This window comes from Merops nubicus, unplaced genomic scaffold (genome assembly GCF_000691845.1).
Source record: "Merops nubicus isolate BGI_N331 unplaced genomic scaffold, ASM69184v1 scaffold3183, whole genome shotgun sequence".
Lineage (NCBI taxonomy): Eukaryota > Metazoa > Chordata > Aves > Coraciiformes > Meropidae > Merops > Merops nubicus.
Window position 1 is genome coordinate 1 of NW_008600773.1, and position 21,792 is coordinate 21,792.

General features: G+C 39.1%; 1 protein-coding gene across 1 annotated transcript in view; it reads right to left on the bottom strand.

Annotated features, from left to right (window-relative positions):
• Nucleotides 1-3,545: 3,545 nt before the first annotated feature.
• ARID4B (AT rich interactive domain 4B (RBP1-like)) overlaps nucleotides 3,546-21,792 on the bottom strand; it is a 61,476-nt gene continuing 43,229 nt past the window's right edge. The window contains exons 17-23 of the mRNA XM_008937762.1: nucleotides 17,877-17,961; nucleotides 16,818-17,010; nucleotides 13,397-14,611; nucleotides 11,633-11,743; nucleotides 8,069-8,284; nucleotides 6,373-6,519; nucleotides 3,546-5,376 (exon numbers count right to left, since the gene is read on the bottom strand). Coding sequence (XP_008936010.1) covers nucleotides 5,246-5,376; nucleotides 6,373-6,519; nucleotides 8,069-8,284; nucleotides 11,633-11,743; nucleotides 13,397-14,611; nucleotides 16,818-17,010; nucleotides 17,877-17,961 — 2,098 coding nt within the window. The 3' untranslated portion in view covers nucleotides 3,546-5,245. The remainder of the gene's footprint in view (nucleotides 5,377-6,372; nucleotides 6,520-8,068; nucleotides 8,285-11,632; nucleotides 11,744-13,396; nucleotides 14,612-16,817; nucleotides 17,011-17,876; nucleotides 17,962-21,792) is intronic.

Sequence of the window (21,792 nt, forward strand, 5' to 3'; positions counted from 1 at the left end):
TGCGGCACACGGAAGGATCGTGTGATAGCGACTCGTTCTCTGAAACCCCCAAGGCCCCACCTGCTGTGCTCATCTCCAGCCGAGAAGGGAGCGGGAAATCATTCCACGAGGGCTTCTCTCCAGCTGTTTCTGCTTACAATGACTTCAGTAGCTCAGAGTGCCACACGTGGTTCAAAACAACTCTCTTTGCCCCGTGTTGCTGTGGAAGCAATTCTTACCAGCATCCTTTCTCCGTCTGGCTGCAGCTTCACGGTTGCTGTCCCACCCACAACCAGGATGAATATTAAAGAAAAAAAAAAGAAGAAAAAAAAACCCACAATCACCCCAAGCCCCCGTTAAGGCCCGTGCAAGATGTTCCCGTCGTCTCTGAGCGCAGATTAAATGGGAACAGGGGAGAAGTGTGGCCCATGCCAGGCTGCCTCATGCTTGGGCAGCACTGCTGCTGAAAGGCTGAACTAAGGGCTCTGGAAGAGGCTTTACACAAACCAAGTCGTTGAGGTGCCCCATCCATCACCAGGGTGTGTGACCTCACGGTTAAGTGCATGGGCAGAAAGCATCCTCCTGGTGCTCCTGCAGCACCTTCCGTAGTACCTCACCCGGAGACGAACCTGGAAAAAGGATTAGAAAATTCAAAAGGGGAATGTAATGGATAACTCTTAGTTTGTTAATCAAACTTTGACTGCTCAATTATTTGTTGGGCAGTTCACTGGAAACCGCTTGCTTGCTTGGAGATTAAACTGAGAAATTCTGCTACTAGAGCAGTTTGTGCAGAAACTGCAATAATCCGGTATAGTAAACAACAAGAAGGAAGGGGGGGAATTGGGGGATAAATTGAGTAATCATGTATGTAAGATTTATGAAGAAAACCATCCAGAACATACCAACCCTCCCTTCCCCTCAACACATTGTGCTTAGTTAATTTTGTGACGTATATATTTTTAGAATTTTAGAATGTAGGATTTTAGAGAGTAAAAGCACCAAATCATGTAGTTTAAAAAGACACTAACAGACTAACAAATATAAGGCTTGTTTTCCTCACTAACAAAGGCTTACAGGGACATGAATAAGGGGGCATTCTGGCCTTATCTAAAGAAAACAACCATAAAGAACAGAAAGACAACAGCATAGCACCCATCAGGGGGAGTTTGATAAAACCCCTTGCCGAGAAGAAGTAGATGGTCAGCAAGGATACAAATTAGCTCAGACTGATAGGGACCCTGCAAACTTGCCAAATCACCACATTCCAGGCAGAGGGTGAAAAGTATATCGTGAGGAGGACCTGTGGCCTTCCTCCCGAAGACCACCGCCCACAGCAGGAGGACCCGACCCACAGTTTTTAAGAGAATCTGCACAAGCGTAAAGGACTGATAAGCTAATAAACATATATTAACATAGGAAGCAGGAGTAGGCGGGGTTACAGAATGGATATGTATAGGCGTTACCTGAATATGTATTGTTTTATTGTATAAGTATGAGATAGTGTACTACTTTTTGCGTGCTGTTGGTGGAGTCAGGGAACTCCCCAGCCCCCCAGCGCCGTTTTGCTTGTTGTTGCTTGCTTAATAAATTTAGATTGTATTATTGGACCAACCTTTGTCTATTCTCTTTGACAAAATTCATAACAGGGAAGGGGTGTAGGGAGCACCCAAAACTGAATGGTTTCTGTGACTCGTTGGTGTGGAACAGGCTTGGTACGCGTTACAAATGGTGCCCGGTTATAGAAAGAGCACAGAGGAGCCCGAGGCAGCTCAGCAGTTACTGCTTCACCACTCTGTAAGTGATTAGACCACCAGAAAGATCATCCCAAAGCATCACTTGGACGGGCAGTTTCCTTCTGGATTGTTCCACCTGTACCTGGGATCTGCAGGAGGCTTGTAACTCATGCAAGGAGCTTTCTGATGAAGAATCCCTGAGACCCAGTACTTGTAGGGGGATTCCAGGAGAGTAGCCTGGGGGACAGGAAAAGGAGGAGCCAGTTTCACCCTGCAGGCAGTGAAGTCCTCTTGGCTCATCTTGCTGCTGCAGCTACATGGATTGGACTGGACCACTGATCAAATTGGAAAATACCCTTTTTTTATTGGATTAATTCTCAAATGGATCATTTCCCAACCAAGGCTGCAGTGCAGCTGATGCATAAGGAATTCTGATCTGCTACTAACTCACTGAAATTAGGCACCTAACTGGGATCTCCTTTTAGCCCTGCCTGTCCAGAATGTGATTTTACATGCCAGATGCTGTAGTAACAACGGGAAAGGCACAGACAGTTACCAGGCGCTTCAGGGCTGAAGCGAAGAGAAACACCTGTTGTAACGTTTTATGCACTGTTTGAACCGCCAGCGTCAGCGGTGTTCTTGGCACGGGTGGAATAAAACATGGGCACAGCCCAACAGTCCTGCTAGTGGGGAAACCCTCAGCTGCAGGCACAGTGTGCGTGCCGAGCAGGGAGCACACCCACGTTTAAAGCTCCATTACAACATGTAACCTGAAAAGAAGCTTGGAGTTGACTCGCTGGAACATGGGATGAAATTACCAGGCTAACAGTTTGCCAAAGGCACCCTCCTCCTCTGTAACCACTGGGATGCACGGAACGGGAACCTGGAGAGTACCCTTCACAGGCATGCTTCACAGAAGAGGTGCAATATAAGACACCCAGAATAGTCATTAAACTGCATTAGAAACAACAACAAAAAATAAATAATCTCTGCATTTTGCTGTATTAAAGAACAACAAAAGTCCTATTTATGCAAAAACTCAATTTGGGAGCGGGGAGGTGACTAATGATCCCAGTTTCAAACAAGTAAACAAAACAATTCCTCTCACAGAACGTGAGAGTCATGTGAAAGCAAAATGCTGGCACTGAAACCAGGAACTGTTTAAGAACTAGTAGCAAGCGGAGAGCTTGATTTGCTCTCGCTTGCCCAGATGTCATTCCCAGTTAAATCAGTACCAGTTACGCCTACTGAGACTGAAAGGCAGAACTGAACTACTATGACTTCGATTCTGCTTAATAAACAAATGTAAATATCCCAAGAAGCCGTGCTGAAATTACTTCTGTCAGCCTCAGATTACTGGTAATTTTTAACACAGTCAATGTTTCTAAAGCTTATCATCATTTGTTACTTATCAACCTCATCAGGAATCTATAATTTTGCAGGTTTACCAGTATTTTGGTCAACCGAACTACAGCCAGACATGATGTAAAGTAACAGGTAACACCAAAAGTTTTATTCCAGTTTCACTTCCACTGAATCTGAACTTGAGGCAGTTGATATTAGAAGTCAGCAAATATCCTCAGGAGCTCACTTTTATGTTTTCAAGCAACATGAATTAATGTGAATCAAAATTCATCTTTTTTTCAGCCATCGCTGTCCTAATGATCTCAATGGGCCAAGCTTTCCCCTTCTGCTGAAAAAAGAGGAAGAATTTGAATTAATCGCTAAGAGGAAAATTAGACCACCTTACCTGCCTTAGGTTATCTTTATATGCTTATTACATCATAGCAAAGATCACTTGTTAAACTGATTCTGCATCGATGTCGTTTTAATGCACACGCTATTGCTTAATTAAACTGTTAGAAACAAAATCAAGGATTCACAAACTATGGCATTTTATTTCAGAGGCCTTTGCTTACATTTGTACAATATATTACATAATTCTCCATTTTCTGCAGAACCTAATATATATTTTATAGCTTTTTTCTATAAGCTTTTCCTTCAATGTCTGTCAAATTTTTACAGTCCTGTACAATTCTGAATACTTTGAAACCATTTTCAATAAAATCAGTTAACCTTAAGCACACACTACGAAGACTGAAAATGCTTTTCTTAGAAAAGTCAAATGTAAAGGATTCTGACACTCTAGCATCTACAAACAAAATGCTTTGAATTCTTACATGTTGTATTGCCAGAAAACAAAGAAAAACATGCCAGCCCCTATTTCCCCAGGCAAAAGAAGTACACAGAACTACAATTAAAACAGTAAAACAATCTGTACAATAAAGTACTGTGTATTAACAGTGCCAGGTATTAAATAGCTTGAATGAACACTTCCGCAATATACAAATGTCTTACAAAGGTATATAATTAACAGGAGAGAGCTTGGGATCCATACAACATAAAATCAATACAAGTGAAAACAGTTTGAAGTTGGTTTTGGAATTTGTACAAGGCATTTAAAAAATTAAATGTCTACCACTCAGCTAGCTATTTATTTTAAAAACAACTACCGTTTTGTGGCAGTGTTCATATCAGCAACCACAAATTATAACCTCACGCCTTAACTCTGTCTTGAAGTCCTCTCTTTGAAGCTCGTAATAAAATAAGCATTACAAATGAAATATCTGTTGCTTTAAGGGAAAAGAAACATTTACAAGAAAACACAAAAATATAACTGTTATAATCCATTATGAATAAATATACACTTTAAACTGGCTAAATACAATCTTTATACATTAAGATTTAATACAGTTTGTTAGCCATTTTCTTTGTTTTTCATAATGTATTTTATCAAAATTAAAAAAAAAATACTGTTTTATAGAAAAATGGCAAAGTACAGTAGTTTCATTCCAATTATTGGGTTCTTAAAACCCAGAATAATCTATTTAAGCCTAATTCAAACCTGTAAACATTAGTCAGTCTTTTTTTCTCTTTTTAAAGGAATCCTCATATTTGGTTATCAGGACTGATGTCAAACATCCTACTAACTGCAGGTTTTGAATTGAATACATGTGCTTGACGTATACAATTAAAGCCACTATAAGGTGACTTACTTAGCAGTTAAAAAACAATTAGCTTGTACAAATGAAAATAGGTTCAATATTTGTCATAAATAAATGGAAAAATATCAAATGTTCCAGCTTTAACAAAATACCAGGGAATACAGTAAGCCTTGCCACATTTATTTAAATCAACCCAACAACTATATGCTCATTGTACTGTCTCTACAGGCAGTGAACAGCCTCCATTTGCCACAGTGGAAGGAAGGCCTTCGAGTCACTGGACTTACAATTCCCAGACAAGTTGGAAACAATTATTGCTTGAGGAAAAGCAGTTTGTTGTACTTTTTCTTCATAAAAGTGCACTTAAGTGCAAAGTTAGCTTGTCAAGAAACAACTTTAAATACAAAATAGTGCTTGTCTGAATTTTGTGCCACTGTGCAGTATAAAAAAAAAGAAAAAAGGAAGAAAGAAAAAAAAGAGTGGCCCTCAGCAGCCATTAAGTGCAAAGTGCTTTGGCAAGTCCTGCTGTCACCTGCACTCAACTGACATTCCATTCTGTGATGAACTTGACATAGATGGTTCTGCTAAAGTTAACATAACTGCAGCTGTAATGGAACTAGAGGAAGGTGATGAGGAGGAAGATGATGTGGTAGCAGCACCTGCACAGGAAGAGGAAAAGACAGGTTATGAAAATTTACAAATTTACAAATGAGGCTATAAAAATGCTTCCCTGTTCAAAACCAAGCATTGCTGAACTCCAGCAACTAATGCCTATCATTTAAAAAGAAGGATGCCTCCGTTCTCCAGTATCTGTGGGACGTGTTCCGAGAGGCGGCTCTGGCCGTGCGCAGCCCAGGCTCACCGGCCCAGCCAGAGGATGCCAGAGCTCACTCCTGACCCATGAGCACAGTGACCTGTTCCCTTTCCTGCCTGTGGAAATCAGCACAGGCAGGGCTTTGTCCCAGCTCCAAATCTGCCCATACAACCTGCTCCAGCAGCCACGCAGCAACTGCGATTCCCATGTGATGGCTGCAGCCGTAAAATCCTACTACGTGTGGCACTTGAGTCTTTCTTCTGATGCTCAGTGAACTCTTAAATGTGCACATAAACAAGACATGCAGAAAATAATTTTTATTGTTGCTAGATGCAGGCACACTAGAACATTCCCTGCAGCAACAGGTAAAAAGGCTTCAGGGAAATCAGGGATTTAATTGATGATCTCCCTTAAACTCATAAAATAAATAACTTATCCTAAGGGGAAAGCACTATCTAGCCACTCAAGCAATACTACAGTAAATTACTGTGTAACTGGAAGAGAAGTTGTAAGATATTAACAACCATAGATACTTTGTTCACTTCTTAGAAAAATTTATTTTTCTGTATAAAATAGTTCTGCCTAAATAGAATTAAATAGGTAGCATGCCTTTTTAATAGGTTTTCCCCCTTACACAGTCACTGGACAACTGAAATGTAGCTTCTAAAGATCATGAAATAAATTATAACACCTGTGCTTTTAAAAAAAAAAAAAAACAAAAAAAAACACACACACGCCTAACGGCACAAGTCTCCCTAAAAATGTTAATTCTTGTTAACACGTTAATAAGATGACACCCAATTTATTCCCCTAAAAGCAGAATTTAGTTCCCCACACTTACTTTCCCGCTCTTTTTTCTTTAAGCGCTTTCTTCTTCGGTCAATGGAAGCCACCTCAGATTTCAAGGACAGGTAATGTTTCCTGATTTCCTGCAGTTTTTCTTGGAGAACTGTTATGCGCTCAGCACTGGTCAAATTTTCTAAGTCGGCTGCAAATAAAACAATCTCTGTTAATTATTGTACCACAGCATTTCCAAAACCAACCAAATATCAGTGAAGTGGGAAGTGCTCAAACCTCAGTGATGTGCTTTGAGGTAGCAGACAGCAAAGCCAAGAAACAGCAATAGCAGCTGCTGTTTGTTACCACAAACTTTGCTCATCTTTTATTATTTTTTAAAAGCTAACATGACAGACACACTTTTTTTTGCAGGGTAGGGTGCAATGCAGCTCTAATGGAGTCTGTGGCACAGGGGCCATAACCTGTAACTGCCCAGGACCTCCTTGCTGGCATCCCATGCAGGGGTGTTGATGGACATGGCCACCTCTGGCTGTTTCCAGCTGGGAAGTTCTCCCCAGCGTAGCAGACAGTTATGAGGAGCACAGGCAGGAGGAACTCTCTCAGTCCAGTTCCTTTAAGCCACAGATAAGACACGCTGGAGATGCTCCATTTGAAGATACGTACGAATCACTTAAGCTACTGTGGAGCACAGAATGCAGTTCATCAACCTGTAATGAAGGCAGCACCACAGGCCAGGACTGTATTAGGCTATGTGAAGATGAGGAAAACTCAGAGATGTTGCAAATGTCTTATACCTCTCCAACACCAGGAAATGTGCTAAATTTAAGACTCCCAAGCCCAACTTCCACCAAGCAAATTTAGCAATGTAGCCAAGATGAAACGAAAGGAAGGAGCAAGAGCTCTTTAAATGTCTTGCACAGGAAATATGCCCAGTCAATCTCAGCAGGCCAGTGAGCGACAGTGAAGACCTATTACATCACACAGCCCTGAAAAGCAGCAGAATGTAACTGGATAGTGAAGAAGTATGAGGAGAAAAATACTTTTAAAGTGGAGTAACACAAAGAGTAAAAAAAAAAAAATGCAGGGCCAGATTCTCTCACTGCAAAAACTGCTGGCTAAGTGGAGAATTCCCTGAGCATGAAAGAATGCTGCTGGGAAAAAAAAAAAAAAAATAAAATTAGAAATTACACAGTTGTATCTGCACAGTTTGCTGTGTCAGCTCTTTTCTGTTCCCACTTCATGTGAGGAACAGCAGCCTTCATGCAGCCTGGGACAGAGCACAGAAAAACATGGAGCATAATGCTCTGAGAACTTCAGAAACCTGGCTACACAAGTTTACCTGTGAATACAGAATGAGATACTAAGGGTTACTTTAAGAAGTAATTTACATGAGTTACAGCACAATTTCAATTTGACCTTTAAAGGCAAAGAGAAAGCAACTCATGCAGTGCTATACATCCATGGTTGGTACTACGGACAACAATTTATTGCTGACTAGACAAATATCCAGATGCAGTATTGGGAGAGTGTGATATATGCAGCTTCCTGCACTGCAATTGGGAAAACAAACAAACAAACACACGCCAAAAAAACTGGGATTGATCACAAAATTAAGCAAACTGAGGATGGAATAATTTTAGGGGAAAAAAACCCAACTAAGCAAAATACACAAAATTCAGAAAGCCTTCTTATCCTATACCACAAGACAGCGCTAGGCTTGTTTTGAAGAAAACACTTACACATTTGAAAACTCCATTTGTAAACTTTGGGCAAACGATTATTCTGTTCTTTGAGATCAGACTCCTTCTCTCCATTTTTCCCACATTTTCCTGGAGACTGTGTTCTTGCTAGTGATTTGGTTTGGTGAGATTTCATGCCAGCAGAAACAGATTTTGCTGACTGAGCCTTGGACACACTTTCACCAGCAGATAGTTCTTCACTGTCACTGCTGTTTGCTGAAGAAACAAGAAGACATTGTTACAAAACAAAGCAACCTTCCTGCCCAACGAAAGCTTATCAGAAGCTACCCCTGTGCTGATTTTCATTTAACAGGAGTTTATTTGACCCAAATCCTTTTACTCTAAGATTACATAATCCATCCTGGTATAGAGGCTTGACACACATCTCTCCACACCACTAAGGCCTGAAGACAGGACCACAAAACAGGTATATAAAATGGAGACCCTCTAATTCTGGCACATTGTAAAAGGGAAAGCTTGGAATGGAAACACACCCAGGTAGTTGCTGTGCAGGGAGATTCATAGCTATCATGTAGACCTATGGGAACCAAAATCCTTCAGAGCTAGAAGGTGGATAAAAGTATCAGACTGTGGCTCCACAACCCACCCTGAACACTGACTATATTGCTTAAAGTGTGTGTGCAAGAGTGTAAAGGGCTGGGGGCAGGGAAACACTTCCTGTAAGGAGGTTCTTGAATACAATCCAACGGCCTGAGTCCCGTTCCAGGAAGGTTCAGTCTGCCCCCCGAATGGCGCATGGCACCATCACGCCTGGTGCTTTGGAACCATGTGCACAAATAGAAAAATCAGAAAAATAGAAAAATTCAAGTAGAAAACCATGTGCATTAGAAAATAAGGCAAAGAGGCAGTCCAGTATGGCAATGTAGGTGTAAAAAATAGTCACATATTTCTGTTTACAGGGTTATACTTTTTCTAACACAGTTAGCAAGGCTGATTGTTATGTCCTGTTTATATATTTTTATTTTTAATATTAATTTCTAATACAGCATTCAATATCTAAAAATCTCTATCCCCTTTTAAGAGCCAACAGTTACAGACAGACTTTTCACTGTACCCCTAGGACACATATTAACAGAAACGAGATTAAACGACTGGCCTTTTTTCTTAGCCTTATGTCACCTTATTTTAGGTTTTCTGTAAAAAAAAAAAAAAAAAAAAAAAAAAAAAAAAAAAAAGACTAGCAATGATCTCAATTTGCATGACATCTAAAAAAATCCTCAGATATGATGATCAAATTCATTATTGTAGAAAAACATCTTCAGCTGACCTAAAACAGAACTTCACCTCACACCAAAAACAAACCAACAATAAAGCAACAGGCTGAACTGAGCACAGTTTTCTAATTAAACCACCCAAAGGAGAATAACAAAATCATCTGTCTGAAAGTATTTATGGGTAATGACTGATAGTATGAAGCTTGTTTAGCATTACAAAAATAAAACTGAGGCGGAAGCAAGGGCAAGAGATTCTAATCCCACAGTAGCCTAGTGAAGCACTGAAGTAAAGTGCCTAGGGAGGCTGCAGAATCTCCATCATTAGAGCTATTTTTAGAAATGCAATCTATTAATATTTATCAAGAGAAACCTGTGACCAGCAGGTCAAAGGAGGTGATTCTGCTTCTCTGCTCTGCTCTCCTGAGACCCCACCTGGAGTACTGTGTGTCCAGCTCTGGAGCCCACAACAAAAGAAGGACGTGGACCTGTTGGAGTGGGTCCAGACGAGGGCCACAAAGACGAGCAGAGGGCTGGGACACCTCTCCTGTGAACACAGGCTCAGAGAGTTTGGGTTATTCAGCCTGGAGAAGAGACGGCTCTGGGAAGACCTTATTAAGGTCTTCTAGTATCTGATAATGAAGGCTTTCAGTAACAGGACAACAGGTAATGGTTTTAAAATAGAAGAGGGTAAATTCAGATTAGAAATTAGGAAGAACTTTTTCACTATGAGGGTGGTGGAGGTATGAGTCACTGGATTGGGTTACCCAGTGAAGTTGTGGATGCTCCCATCACTGGATGTGTTCAAGACCAGGTCGGATGGGGCCTTAAGCAATCTGATCTAGTGGAAGATGCTCTGCCCATGGCAGGGGGCTTGGAACTAGATGATCTTTAAGGTCCCTTCCAACCCAAATCATTATGACTCTATGAAACATACACCTCAGCTGTACCTGCTATAGGTCTTAACAAAATGAACCCTGAGAATTTCTTTTGGTTCTAGTCTTTATGATCTGGTAAATCTACACTGGAAACTGAGCATCAAGATACACAGAGTATGAAAGCACTCAGCTAGCTGCAGAGCTGCTGTTGTCTGCTAGCTTAATGCAAAGGCAAGAGTTGAAACTGCCACAAAAGCTGTTTGAAGTGGTATATGTCAATTTTGCAAAAAGCATTTTTTGCTCACAACTGACTCCATGCTTTATCTATTTATTGCCCTCATTACATAGAGCAGTGCCTGAAGTCTAACAAAAAGAGCTAAACCACAAAGGCTGCACAAAGTACAAGAAACAATTCCAGCTTTGAAATGCTTGCACCCTGGTGAAGACACAGATTAAGGGATAAATTCACCAAATCAAAGGGAACAATGGCAAGGCTAAAAATGGCGTATTAGTTCTGCAAATTCAGTTTGTTTTGTTACTTTAATTCCTGGGGTGAGGGAAGGAGTAAGGATTATGGAAGGAAGAGATTAGTGAAGTGGAATGAAAAAGGATGAGAGAATGTGAAGGGAAGATCAATGAACATGAAGGCTGGGTGCTGTGAAAGTGAATACCAGACCAGAAAGTACAGACTTCTAGTAAAAGCTGTTAAAAAAAAAAAAAAAAGGTTGGGGGGAGAGGAGGAAGGAAGGAAAAAAGCCTGTGCTTTCTGTCTTTGCTTTAACTGTTTTTTTACAGCTATCCTCCCAGCTTCACCCTCTGGCTGACTGTTCCCCAGTGTCTAGCAGCAAGATGAGGCAGTACTTGATCTTGCTGTCTCCTGAACACGTGTGCATACGTCTCTCTAATACTCCTCTGCCTTTATTAAGCTTCTCTTCCCCAGTACTCTGGTTTTGATTCCAATTAACTTCTACAACTACAAAAAAAGCTGCAAAAGCTGCATTATTTACTGAAGATGTAACAGATGATACAGGAAAAAAAGAAAACATTTTTCTGGAATTATTCTCACATTTGCTACTGAAAGAGATATTAACCTCTAAAAACTCATCTTGCAAAAAATACAAAGCACAATTTCATCTAGATCCCCTCTAAAACATGCAGGTATCATGCCACACAGATTCCTATCCCAATTCTACCAAGTGTGAAATTCTTGCTCTTTTTAAGTCTTCCTGAATGACACAATATTAAGAAACTCTTAGAAACAGGACCAGAAATAACACATTTTAAAACACTCTGGCATTCAGAAAGATTAGTTTTTTAATTTAAACAGTCTTAAGAATTCCCTGAAGAGAACATTTTGTCCTAATACATTTATTTCCAGGCTTCATCTACAATTGTTCACACAAATAACACAACACTTTCACACATTTCTTTTCACACTGAGCTGATGTACTTACTAGTTTTACTCTTCTTTTTGTTGTTCACAGACGTTTTGTGGCTTCTTTTCTGCTTTTTTGAGGAGCTGCCTCCTCCCTGAGAATCTTTAAGTCTTTTTTGGCCTGTACAGACTAAAATTGAAAAGAAAAAAGGAAAAAAAAAAAAAAAAGGCTCAGCTTTCTATTTATATTAACAAGAGACGGTGAAAGAAGATGGAAGGCAGATAAAGTTTGTTAGAGTGCACATGTGAGATGATTGCAACTTTCCTGTATGCATCATCAGAATTTCTCGAGCCACACCGATTTTTATAATACTGTAAATTAAATAAGGATAAATTTATTTGAATTCATTAATTTATCAAGAACTGCAACTGAAAAATGTTCAAAAAAGCCTGTTGCACTTGGAAGCTGTGAGAAAAACCTGAAAATATTATTTGTGACCAGTAATTACATTCCTTGAAAGTATTAAAAAAAACCAAACAACCAATCCATGCTTAGATAATGTTCAAAAAAATAAGTAAAAAAAAAAGGCAAATAAACAAGCAAAAAAAAAAAAACAACCAAAGGAAAAAGTCTACTGGTACTTTTGACTACAAGGGGGAAAAGTAGAAAAGGAAGATAAAAGAATTCTAGTACACCTGTTAAAAGAGCAAATTTTAGGAGTTCTTCAAACGTTGTTCCACAACCACCTGATTTACAGATTAAAAATTACTCCTGTAATAAAATCACTTAAATTAAAAAAACAAATTTTCTAAAATAGTCAGTGTGCTGACAAAAATCAGAGAGAAAGCTGAAGTCTAACGCATATAAAATATTGTGTAATGTTGTAGAACTTTTTTCATGTGACAACATCTTAATTTTACATCAAAAAGCAAACAAATTAATTTCTAAACTTATACATCTATAATTAATAGAGCAATACAGGTGTATTTATTGAGGACTACATGTTCACCTCTGTTAAATTCTCCCCTTTGTTTAAGGCAGCACATTTTGTTCCATTCTTTCAAAAGAACAGTTCAAACAGAATGATGAAGGTAATATATCTTAAGGGCATCTTGAGAAAATACAGTTAATTATTAACTGAAATCTGTTGAGATCAAGAAAATTCTGTCATCTCAGACTACATTCAGATTATATTTTTCCTTCGTAGTAATAATTTTTTGAGGGACTTTAACAGTGCTTTAACAGTACAAGTAGCTGCACTTTTGATGCAAGTGTAAAAGAGCCAGTGACTTTCGCAAAAAAAAAAAGCTTTTAGATCCAGCCTTGCCAACAGTTAAGAAGCAGGCAGCAGTACACAGACATCACTTGCACAAGTGTTGGCAGAGTTTATTATTCCCTATTCTCTGGTGTTCTCAAGATAGGAACATCAATCTGCAAAATCACATCTGAAAGTGAAACGTAGCTAATAAGGTCTATGTTTGTTATTGGCTTGGCTTGTACTTTTTAAAAATATTAGTTTCATTTAAATTGAATTTCATTTCAATGTACTGCACTTTGCTCTGGACTATTCTTGCCAGTGTCAGTATAGACTTTATTCTTACATACTGAATTCCTCACTGAAACCCTCTCAACTCATGAATAGCCAAGAAACTTCCTGTCAGGTTGTATTTTGTTCACTAGACGTTGATGCCATTTCCACACATTTAAAGTGGACAGCAGGCTACTACTTCCTCCCACAGCTAACTTTCCAGCAGTGTAACCATAACAGAATGAAAATACATCAGCAATGCTAAAAGGAGTGCTGGTTAGGTTGAAGACAGCTCTTTTTACCCTTTCCTTTACCTTTTTCAGTATGCTCTGGCTCTGGCTGATTACTACTACTGGAGCTGACGCTGGCATCAAAACCTGTCGGAGAAATATTCCCCTCAGACTGGAGGTCTTGCAGCTCCCCTGCAACACTGTCCACCTCTATTGTGCTATCTGTTTCACTTTTAATGCTTCTTATCTCTTCTTGGTTTGGTGGCAGCGCCTCAGAGACAGTGACACTGGACTGATGTCTACTGGACTCCGTCACGGTTACAGACGAAGGCGATTCAGGAGTTGTAGGAGGAGTATTTAGCACTGAATTACTGCCACTGCTTGGAAATTCAACCTTCTTTTCACCCACTTCAGTCGGTTTCTCTTCAACAGGTTTAACGTCCACATTAGCTGGCAAAGATTTTTCAAGTTCAGAGCCAGGCAAAGAAATGTCTTCTTCTGCAAGAGTCTGAAGCTGCTCCTCTGCTGCAGCCTCTTCAGCAGCAGCGTGTGGAGGGGAGGCAGCAGCTTCAGTGTCCGAGTCTGAGAACAGTTCCTTCAGTGTCTTCTTCGGCCATTGTCCCTGAATACTTGACCAGACATCTTTTCGATCCTTTGCTCTGGTGTTCTGAAGTCTTTCATCAGAGTTATTTAGAAGCTTAATTCTTTTTTCTCCCACTTCAGAAAATCCTGAGTAGAAAGTACTTGTCCGTAAAGACTTTCTTTTCTCCTCTAGTCCATTGTACTTTTTAGTTGGAGTGATTTTCAGCTTAGATTTCTCTTCTTCATCTTCATCTGAGGAGCTGTTACTGGTGTTTTCTAAGCTAAGGGAGTCTTTGTTTTTGGACTTCTCATCCTTTCTGTTAGGTGACACAGTCTTTACATTGGATTCCTCTGCAACACAGTATTTTCGTTTGCCACGTTTCACCTGTGGTTTTGCTGTTTTATCCACTACCTCCTTTTTTACATCTTTTCTCTTCTTTGCAGCTTCGTCTTCTCTGTCTGAGTCAGTCTCTTCAGATAACTCTTCCATCTCTTTTCGCAACCTTTCAGGAGACTTGGATCCTGACTTGGGTACTACTACATCTGTCAGAGCTTTAGTTTCTTCTGAGAGGGAGGAACTGCTCTGTTCTTCTTTTAGACAAAGTTCATTTTTATCTTGGCTTACAGCTTCATGTTGAGATTCCTCTTTGCCAGCAGCATGTACATTCGGGGCACTTTGGTCATCTTCCTGCTCACTATCATCAGAACTTTCAGAAGCTAATCAAAAACAAAAAGAGAAAAAAAAAAAGCAACAAGAAAAGTTTGTCTTGATTCTGGTTACAAATAGTTCTTAAAAAAACAACTGAAGAAAACTGTATAGATATGAACACATGCTATAGGCATCTCTAGCAGTAGGTATTTTAAATGGTACCTCCTGCAGACTTTGAAAATTTATCTCTTGTTCTATTACAGGGTATAGTGGCTAGATCAGGAACTAGGAAAATTCTCTATTATACAGTACATCTCCAGGAATTTCCAAAGAGGCACAGAAAGTATAGAGTACCTCAATCCATAAAGTACCAACCTCTGCATAATTAACCAAAGCAGAAACTGAAAGATGTGCTTCACATAGAAAGTCCAAATAGTTATGTGTTACAAATACTACCATTATCTGCCCTTTTTCCAATGTCCAGAACTGAGAGTATTTTCCCTGATGAGTCCACAGTCTAAAAGGACAGAACAATAACAAAGACACTGAATAATCTCTAACAAACCAACTTGATGGCCACTCTGGAAAAGGGAAGTGAAAGGAGTAATGAAAAGCACTTGGAGAAATATACAAACAGTAAGAGTGTAAGGCAAGAGTAAGAAAACTCAGGGTCAGGAGTAAAGAAACTGATAAAAGAAGAACAAAGATACACCAAAGAAGGAACCAACAAGGCCATTCTATGGGAAAAGATGGGGATACAAGAAGAAACAGTGAGAATTGTCTCAAATATATGAGTAACTCCTTGATTTGTAACTCATCCATTTTTGTTGGCATAGCTGGTTAAGCTCCTCTTATCCTACTTCCCGTCTCTCATTTTGAGTTCCTCACTAAAACTCATAATCTCTTTACTATAATCAATGACAAAGAAAAGCAGTACTTTTAATGGCTGAATTAACCCTTTCAGTGCTGTTTGATTTTTTTCTAATTAAACATTTGCAGTAGACATTCTGGCCTAAAATTCCAAGAACCCTAAAACTCTATCACTTAAAGTGGACTTGTAACACTTGCCTTTCTCATAACTTAGAGCATGAGAACTACATTACTATTATAATAAAAGAGGTATCAAAACTTGTCATTTGAAGTAAAAGCCAAGAACACAACATCTAAAAAAACCACCAAAATTCAGGTCCATCAAGTTTTCCTCTAAACCCTGCTGTGCCCTTCAAAGGAAAGTTGAACACAATAGCATTAATCATTTCATTTTAGGGGGTAAAAAAAAAAAAAAAGAAATGTAAAAAGTTTTGAGCAAGAAGCTTTCAAAGTGGAAGAAAAAAGAAAATAGTAAAACATTAGAGCCCTTAATACTTAAAACCCCACCGGTAACAGGAAAGAAAAAGTTAATCCCCAGCATGAATCTATCTGAACTTAAATGATAAAAGAATTGCATACAATCAAAAGCATTTCTGGAAATTACATAATATGGAAGACATTTAGCTTCCCCAAGTATTAGAGGGTGGATATCAAATAGTGCTTTTGTAATCAGAAGTTAATTACAGATTAATTGTAGCACTAATGATAGTGTCATTATCATCACCACTAATCGCTCCTTTGTTTCTCATTTCCCAAGGAAACAAAGCTTAATAGATTATATTGACTGTTATTTTACCTACAAATTTGGAACCCAGTGGCCAATGTCATCCAAGTTCAAATAAATCTGAAAGATTATTAGATTCATACAACTTTCACAAAAATTGGTCTTTACCCAAACTACATACACCATATACGATTTCTTCTTCTGGAAGCACGCATTAAACTAAGGATAAAGAGAAGCAACTAGTTATTATAATGTTGCCATGAATGTGTGGGAAGGAGAAGACAATGTGAGTAACAACAGACGTCCTGATAGGAAACCTAATTTTAGTAATTCCATTTTTCAAGGGAAAAAAGAAAATAACCATGAGTCCTAAAAATTACATTAATCAAATATTACATATTTGGAAATATAAGAAGCAAAAACGCCTTGCTGTCTATCAAACAGAAAAAGATGGCAAAACAGATGATGTAATTCTGAAGATGGTTAACCTATACTGAATCCACAATGCCTGTTTTCGGAAACTGTGAATATTGCTTTTGCTCAAGGGTTATTTCTGAATATGATGTTATAATTTGCCAGACAGACTCAAGTGTACATACAGCTGAACCAGTTTTTCTACATTGTCATTTTTAACTGTTTAAAGGCCATTTACAGAATCAGAAAACATTTAAGTAAAATACCTTGTAGCCCATTAATGATGGAAGTAATTTCTATTGATTTAACTGGAGCTTGTTCACCATTTTTGGCTTCAGTGCTGTCAAGTTTGGACCCAGTCTCTGGTGATGTGCTGGTGTGAAAAGGTGGTTTCGACAAACGTCGCAATTTGCAGTTTTTAGGAGAATACTTCTCTTCCTTCTCTTTGTCAGTTTTATTCTATGTGAAAGAAAAGATTAAAAACTCTTCTCATTTGAACACACATCTTGACACGGATTACAGTTAAGCAATGCTTACAGTTACCTTAAACATTCAACCTATAAAAAAACCTTTCCTCTTTTCCCAAATCTCTTTTGACAAGTTTACAAATAACTTTCTATGTCCCATGTCAAGATACTTATACCGAAGAGAGGAACTTTGTCAACACTGACACCAACAGGAAAGCAAGCAGAGGCCATGCTCTGGGCGCAGTGGGACAAAAGGCTAACCAGCAGCTGCCAGGCTCCACAGTGGCAGGGCAGGGCTGTGACACCCTGCCCCCTCACAGAGAGCTCTAGAACACCACTCAGGTTCCAGAGGCACCCTGGGGAGGGTGGAAGGGAGAGCTGACAGCTGTGGCAGAAGGAAAAGCTTCCTTTCCTTGGGTCCCACTGCCAAAGGAACAGATCAGAACGTAAGCCCAAATATCATTTTTAAAAGAACGCGTTTTGAAAGGAATGCTATGAAATGAAACGACGATCACGTACACGTGAACCAGTCACAGGTTTGCTCTCTAGAAGCAAATTAGTGAGCTCCCAAATTTCACATGTCCCTACACCCCACCCTATAGGTGCATACATAAATTTAATTTTAAAATATAAGATGGAAGGAATAAGAAGCTTCCCCCTAAAGTGAAAAAAAAAAAAAAAAAAAAAAAAAACCTTGATGAAAAAAAAAATTTAGTTTTCAAAAGGTTAAGAAGTGGCTTTTACTGTGAAGCATTTGCAGGGCAATCAAAAGGTTAGGAAGGTGGACAAGTGGGAACAATAGTTAATATCTTAAACCAAAATTTGGGTGAGCAAGGAAGAAAAAAGGAGAGAAACTACCTTTATTTTCTTTCGATGCTTAATTTTTGGTACATTTTTATCAGCTGGTCTCACTATTTTGTCTGCCTTTATCCATTCATCATACCTACAATAAAAAAATAAATTGTATGCATTCATGATTTCAAGCAGGTAATCACAACATCATAATAGACATTAATGGAGGAAAAAGAAAATTATTAGCCATATAAAAAATTGTAATTTGAATAAAGTAGTAATATGTGTAATTTTCACCATGTGATTTCAGCTAAGGTTCAATTCTTCATATGGTGGGACATATAAGATGAAGGTTTTCTTAACACTGATGGGTAAGAATGAAAGCTGGTATTTTTCCAGTCGGGACTGAACAGCAGAAAACATGTACATACAGGTAAAACAAACTACCAGAATGAGAATTCTGTATGGATCTCCACGAAGTATACTTCATATATCTACTGTAAAACCTCAACAATAAAATAAATTCTTACAGTTACATACAACATGACTAGTTAACAAAAACAAACTCTTTTGAGCCCAGTGTCTGCAAGTGATATTTGCACTACCTTAACATTAACACTGTCCATTTGTTTTCAGTTAAAGGTTTCCCTTTTATGTCAGAATGATGCTGGACAAAAACATACTAAAGAGCACCAAGACACTAACAGGTGTCTTTTCATGTAAAGCTGGACCTGTTAAATACAAATTCAAGACCAGAGGGGTACATTCTTAATAAGAATATACTGTAACTATAGTACTGCTCTTTCCAGTTTCATTGTGTATTTCTGAAAAACTTCAAGAATCAACTTTTTTTTTTCTCTCCTAAATAAGCATAATCTGCTGTCCAACTGTGAATTCAAGAACTGAGTAAGAAATAGGTCAGTTAAAAATCAGTATGTATTAACTTCTCTCTCAGGGTGCAGACACACAAATTCTGATCCCTCCTCGGTAAACAAGAAAACAGAGGAAGAAAACAACTTAAACAAAAAAAACACCAACAAACACCAAAACCACACACATCAACAAACAAACCACAAACAAAACCACCCCTTCCCCCACCAAACCAATCAATCAAAAAAACCCAAACCACACGCGCACACACAGAGACTAGTACAAGATGGAGCCAAGCACAAAGCCATCATGACTATGCTAGCTTTCCAGCTGAGTTTGCCTGACCATTGTTTTGATGTATACCATGACTGGTGATACAGTTCCAATTAAGCTTCTTTGCAATTACTGCCAATTATATCTACAATCTTAAAATACAAATATAAAAAAAAAAAAAGGATGAGAAAAATACAGAAGTTTCCAACTTGCTTTTCTGTATACTCCAAGTTAAGACCTATGCAAGGGATTCCAAAAGCTAAAAGCTGTATTTTATTGACTTAAATGTCACATAATACTGTGAAAAAAGCAGCAGTAGTCACTGAAAAATAGTTGTTAAAAAAATTGGGCTTTTTTCCCTTCCACATGACAATAAAAATATCACAAAATCTAGCAGCAGACCATGCAGATTACAACATAACCTATACTGCTGCAGCCACAGCTGTTAATTGTGCTATTAGCGGGTGACATGTATGTTGAACAGACTCAGATTTCTCTCCAGAACTGAAATACAAATCTGCAGAGTAATCTTCAGTATGGAAAAATCCCACATTCTGTGAGTCTGTGGGAAACTATGCAAAGCAGTCTTTCTTCAAGTCAAAGACGTGCTTCCCAGACGGGATACTGCCAAGCAGACTGCCAGAAGGACTTTACAACTCACATAAATGTAAGAGTATTTCATGAGGCCTAAATGCATGCAGGAAAACAGCACTAGGACTGAACAAACACACGGTGAAAAGCAGTTATTCTGTGAGTGTCCCTTCTGCCTCAACCGTGCTGCTGTAGCACAGAACTGTACTCACTCCTTCTATGCATTTCCAGTAAGAGAACCACGTCCCCTCCCACCCCCGTGCAAAGCCTGTGCGCTGCACGCACTGTCCGTGACTCAAGGCCACTGTAGTGCCTGATGGGGCGACAGCTGATGGACTGGGGGTACCCCGAAGCAAAGGAGAGAGGATGCGCAGAATCCTAGGAGAGTTTCTGTAGATACCACAGGGCCTTAAATGTTACATATTAGAAGCAGTGGTCACAACACCTCATCTCAAGGAGCACAAACTGAAAACTTATGTGTGACAGCCACAGTTCCTAGCTGGGGTATATCCTGCACTACTCTTGACTGCGCCTGGAACAGCAGCAGTTAGGCCCTGCAAAGAGGCCCAGCAACACAGGTATCTTCAATCTCCTCCAGGGAACCAGATGGCCACGCTTTGCACTTGTGCATGGCACAGCTCCTTTCACTGTTCACACATCAAAAGGCACACGGTTTGCCTAAACCTGTGACAATTGGGCCCTGGGCTGAAACAGATTCTGAAAAAGGGATACATCCCAAGCCACAGCTGACAACCTGACCCTAAATTACATTCTTCTCTACTGCATGACAAAGAAGCACCCCAAAAGCTGAATGATGCGACTTGGACTCAAGACTTTCTTTATAGAACTGCACCTTATAAAAACAGGAAAACTTAATTCACCACTAATCTTCCTTCAGATAGCCTGTTCACAAAGCAAAAGAAAATTGAAAACATTATGAAGAGTTCTTCAGTTCTCATTACCAGAAGTACGTGCTTCCAGAAGACCTGGGTGGTCATTTTAGTGATTGCCATCTTCCACACTTGTTTACCTCAGCTCCCTAAAGTGAGTAGCTGGGTGTGGAGAAGGTGGTAAGGTGCAGAGGCGTTTCTAAAAGTTTGCACAAATCTGTTTGAGAACCAAGAGTTCTCAAGAGTTATTTAGTAAGAAATTATAATTACTTATTTTTTAAATAAATTTTCATATGAAAAAAAGGAAGGATGGAAGGAGGGAGAAGAGGAAGAATTAAATAAATAACTATATAGCAGAAAAAAAAATAACTGGCACTTTGCATAAGGGTATGTATCAGTTCTATTAGATCCATATGGACTGGTTACACACTAAAATAAACCACAACATATTCTCAGAGACTATACAGCCAATCCTCCACAGAAGTACTAGAGGAGAAACAAGGAAGAAAGTGTCCGTTTCCAGCCTCCAGACCGATACTAGCAAAGGTACCACATTCTTAGGAAGACAGGTGACCTCAGGGGACTAACAAGCCTTAGCAAATGCACTGAAAAGTTCCAGTATACTGTCTGTATCTGCTAACAAGGAATAATCAATTTTTTTCCTTGGCTGTGATCAAAGAAAGAAGAAGATTTAGTCTTACCACCAAATACTGGAATATTGGATGAGGACTCTCATTTTTTAGTAAATCTGCCCCTCTTCATACACACAAACTCTGCCACATCTTTCATGAACCTGAAGTTTGGCTACACATAGAACCACCTGGATTGGAAAACAACTTTAAGACAATCAAGTCCACCACTAAACCATGTCCCTGAGTGCCACATCTACACATCTTTTAAATATTTTTGGGGTTGGTGACTCCACCACTTCCTTGGGCAGCTGCTCCACTGCTTGACAACCGTTTTTGTGGAGAAATTTTTCCTAAAATCCAACCTAAACTTCCCCTGGTGGTACCTGAGGCCATTTCCTCTTGTTCTATTGCTTGTTACTTGGGAGAAAAGACTAACCCCCACCTTGCTAAGATCTCCTTGCTGGTAGTTGTAGGGAGCAATACAGTCTCATGTTAATTTTAGTGCTTGACTGTTTAAGTACAAGGTTTGTATATTAATGCTTCAACAAACTGTGACAAATTAACACTTTCACATACAGATTTCTGAAAGAAAAAAAAAAGTTGAAAATAATGTATTATTCTTTAATGTTTCAAGTATTTAAAACTAAGACATTTTCTGATCTTATACCATACGAGGCACAGAGTTAAAACAAACTAAACTCTTGTTGAATACACACCCTCTGTCTT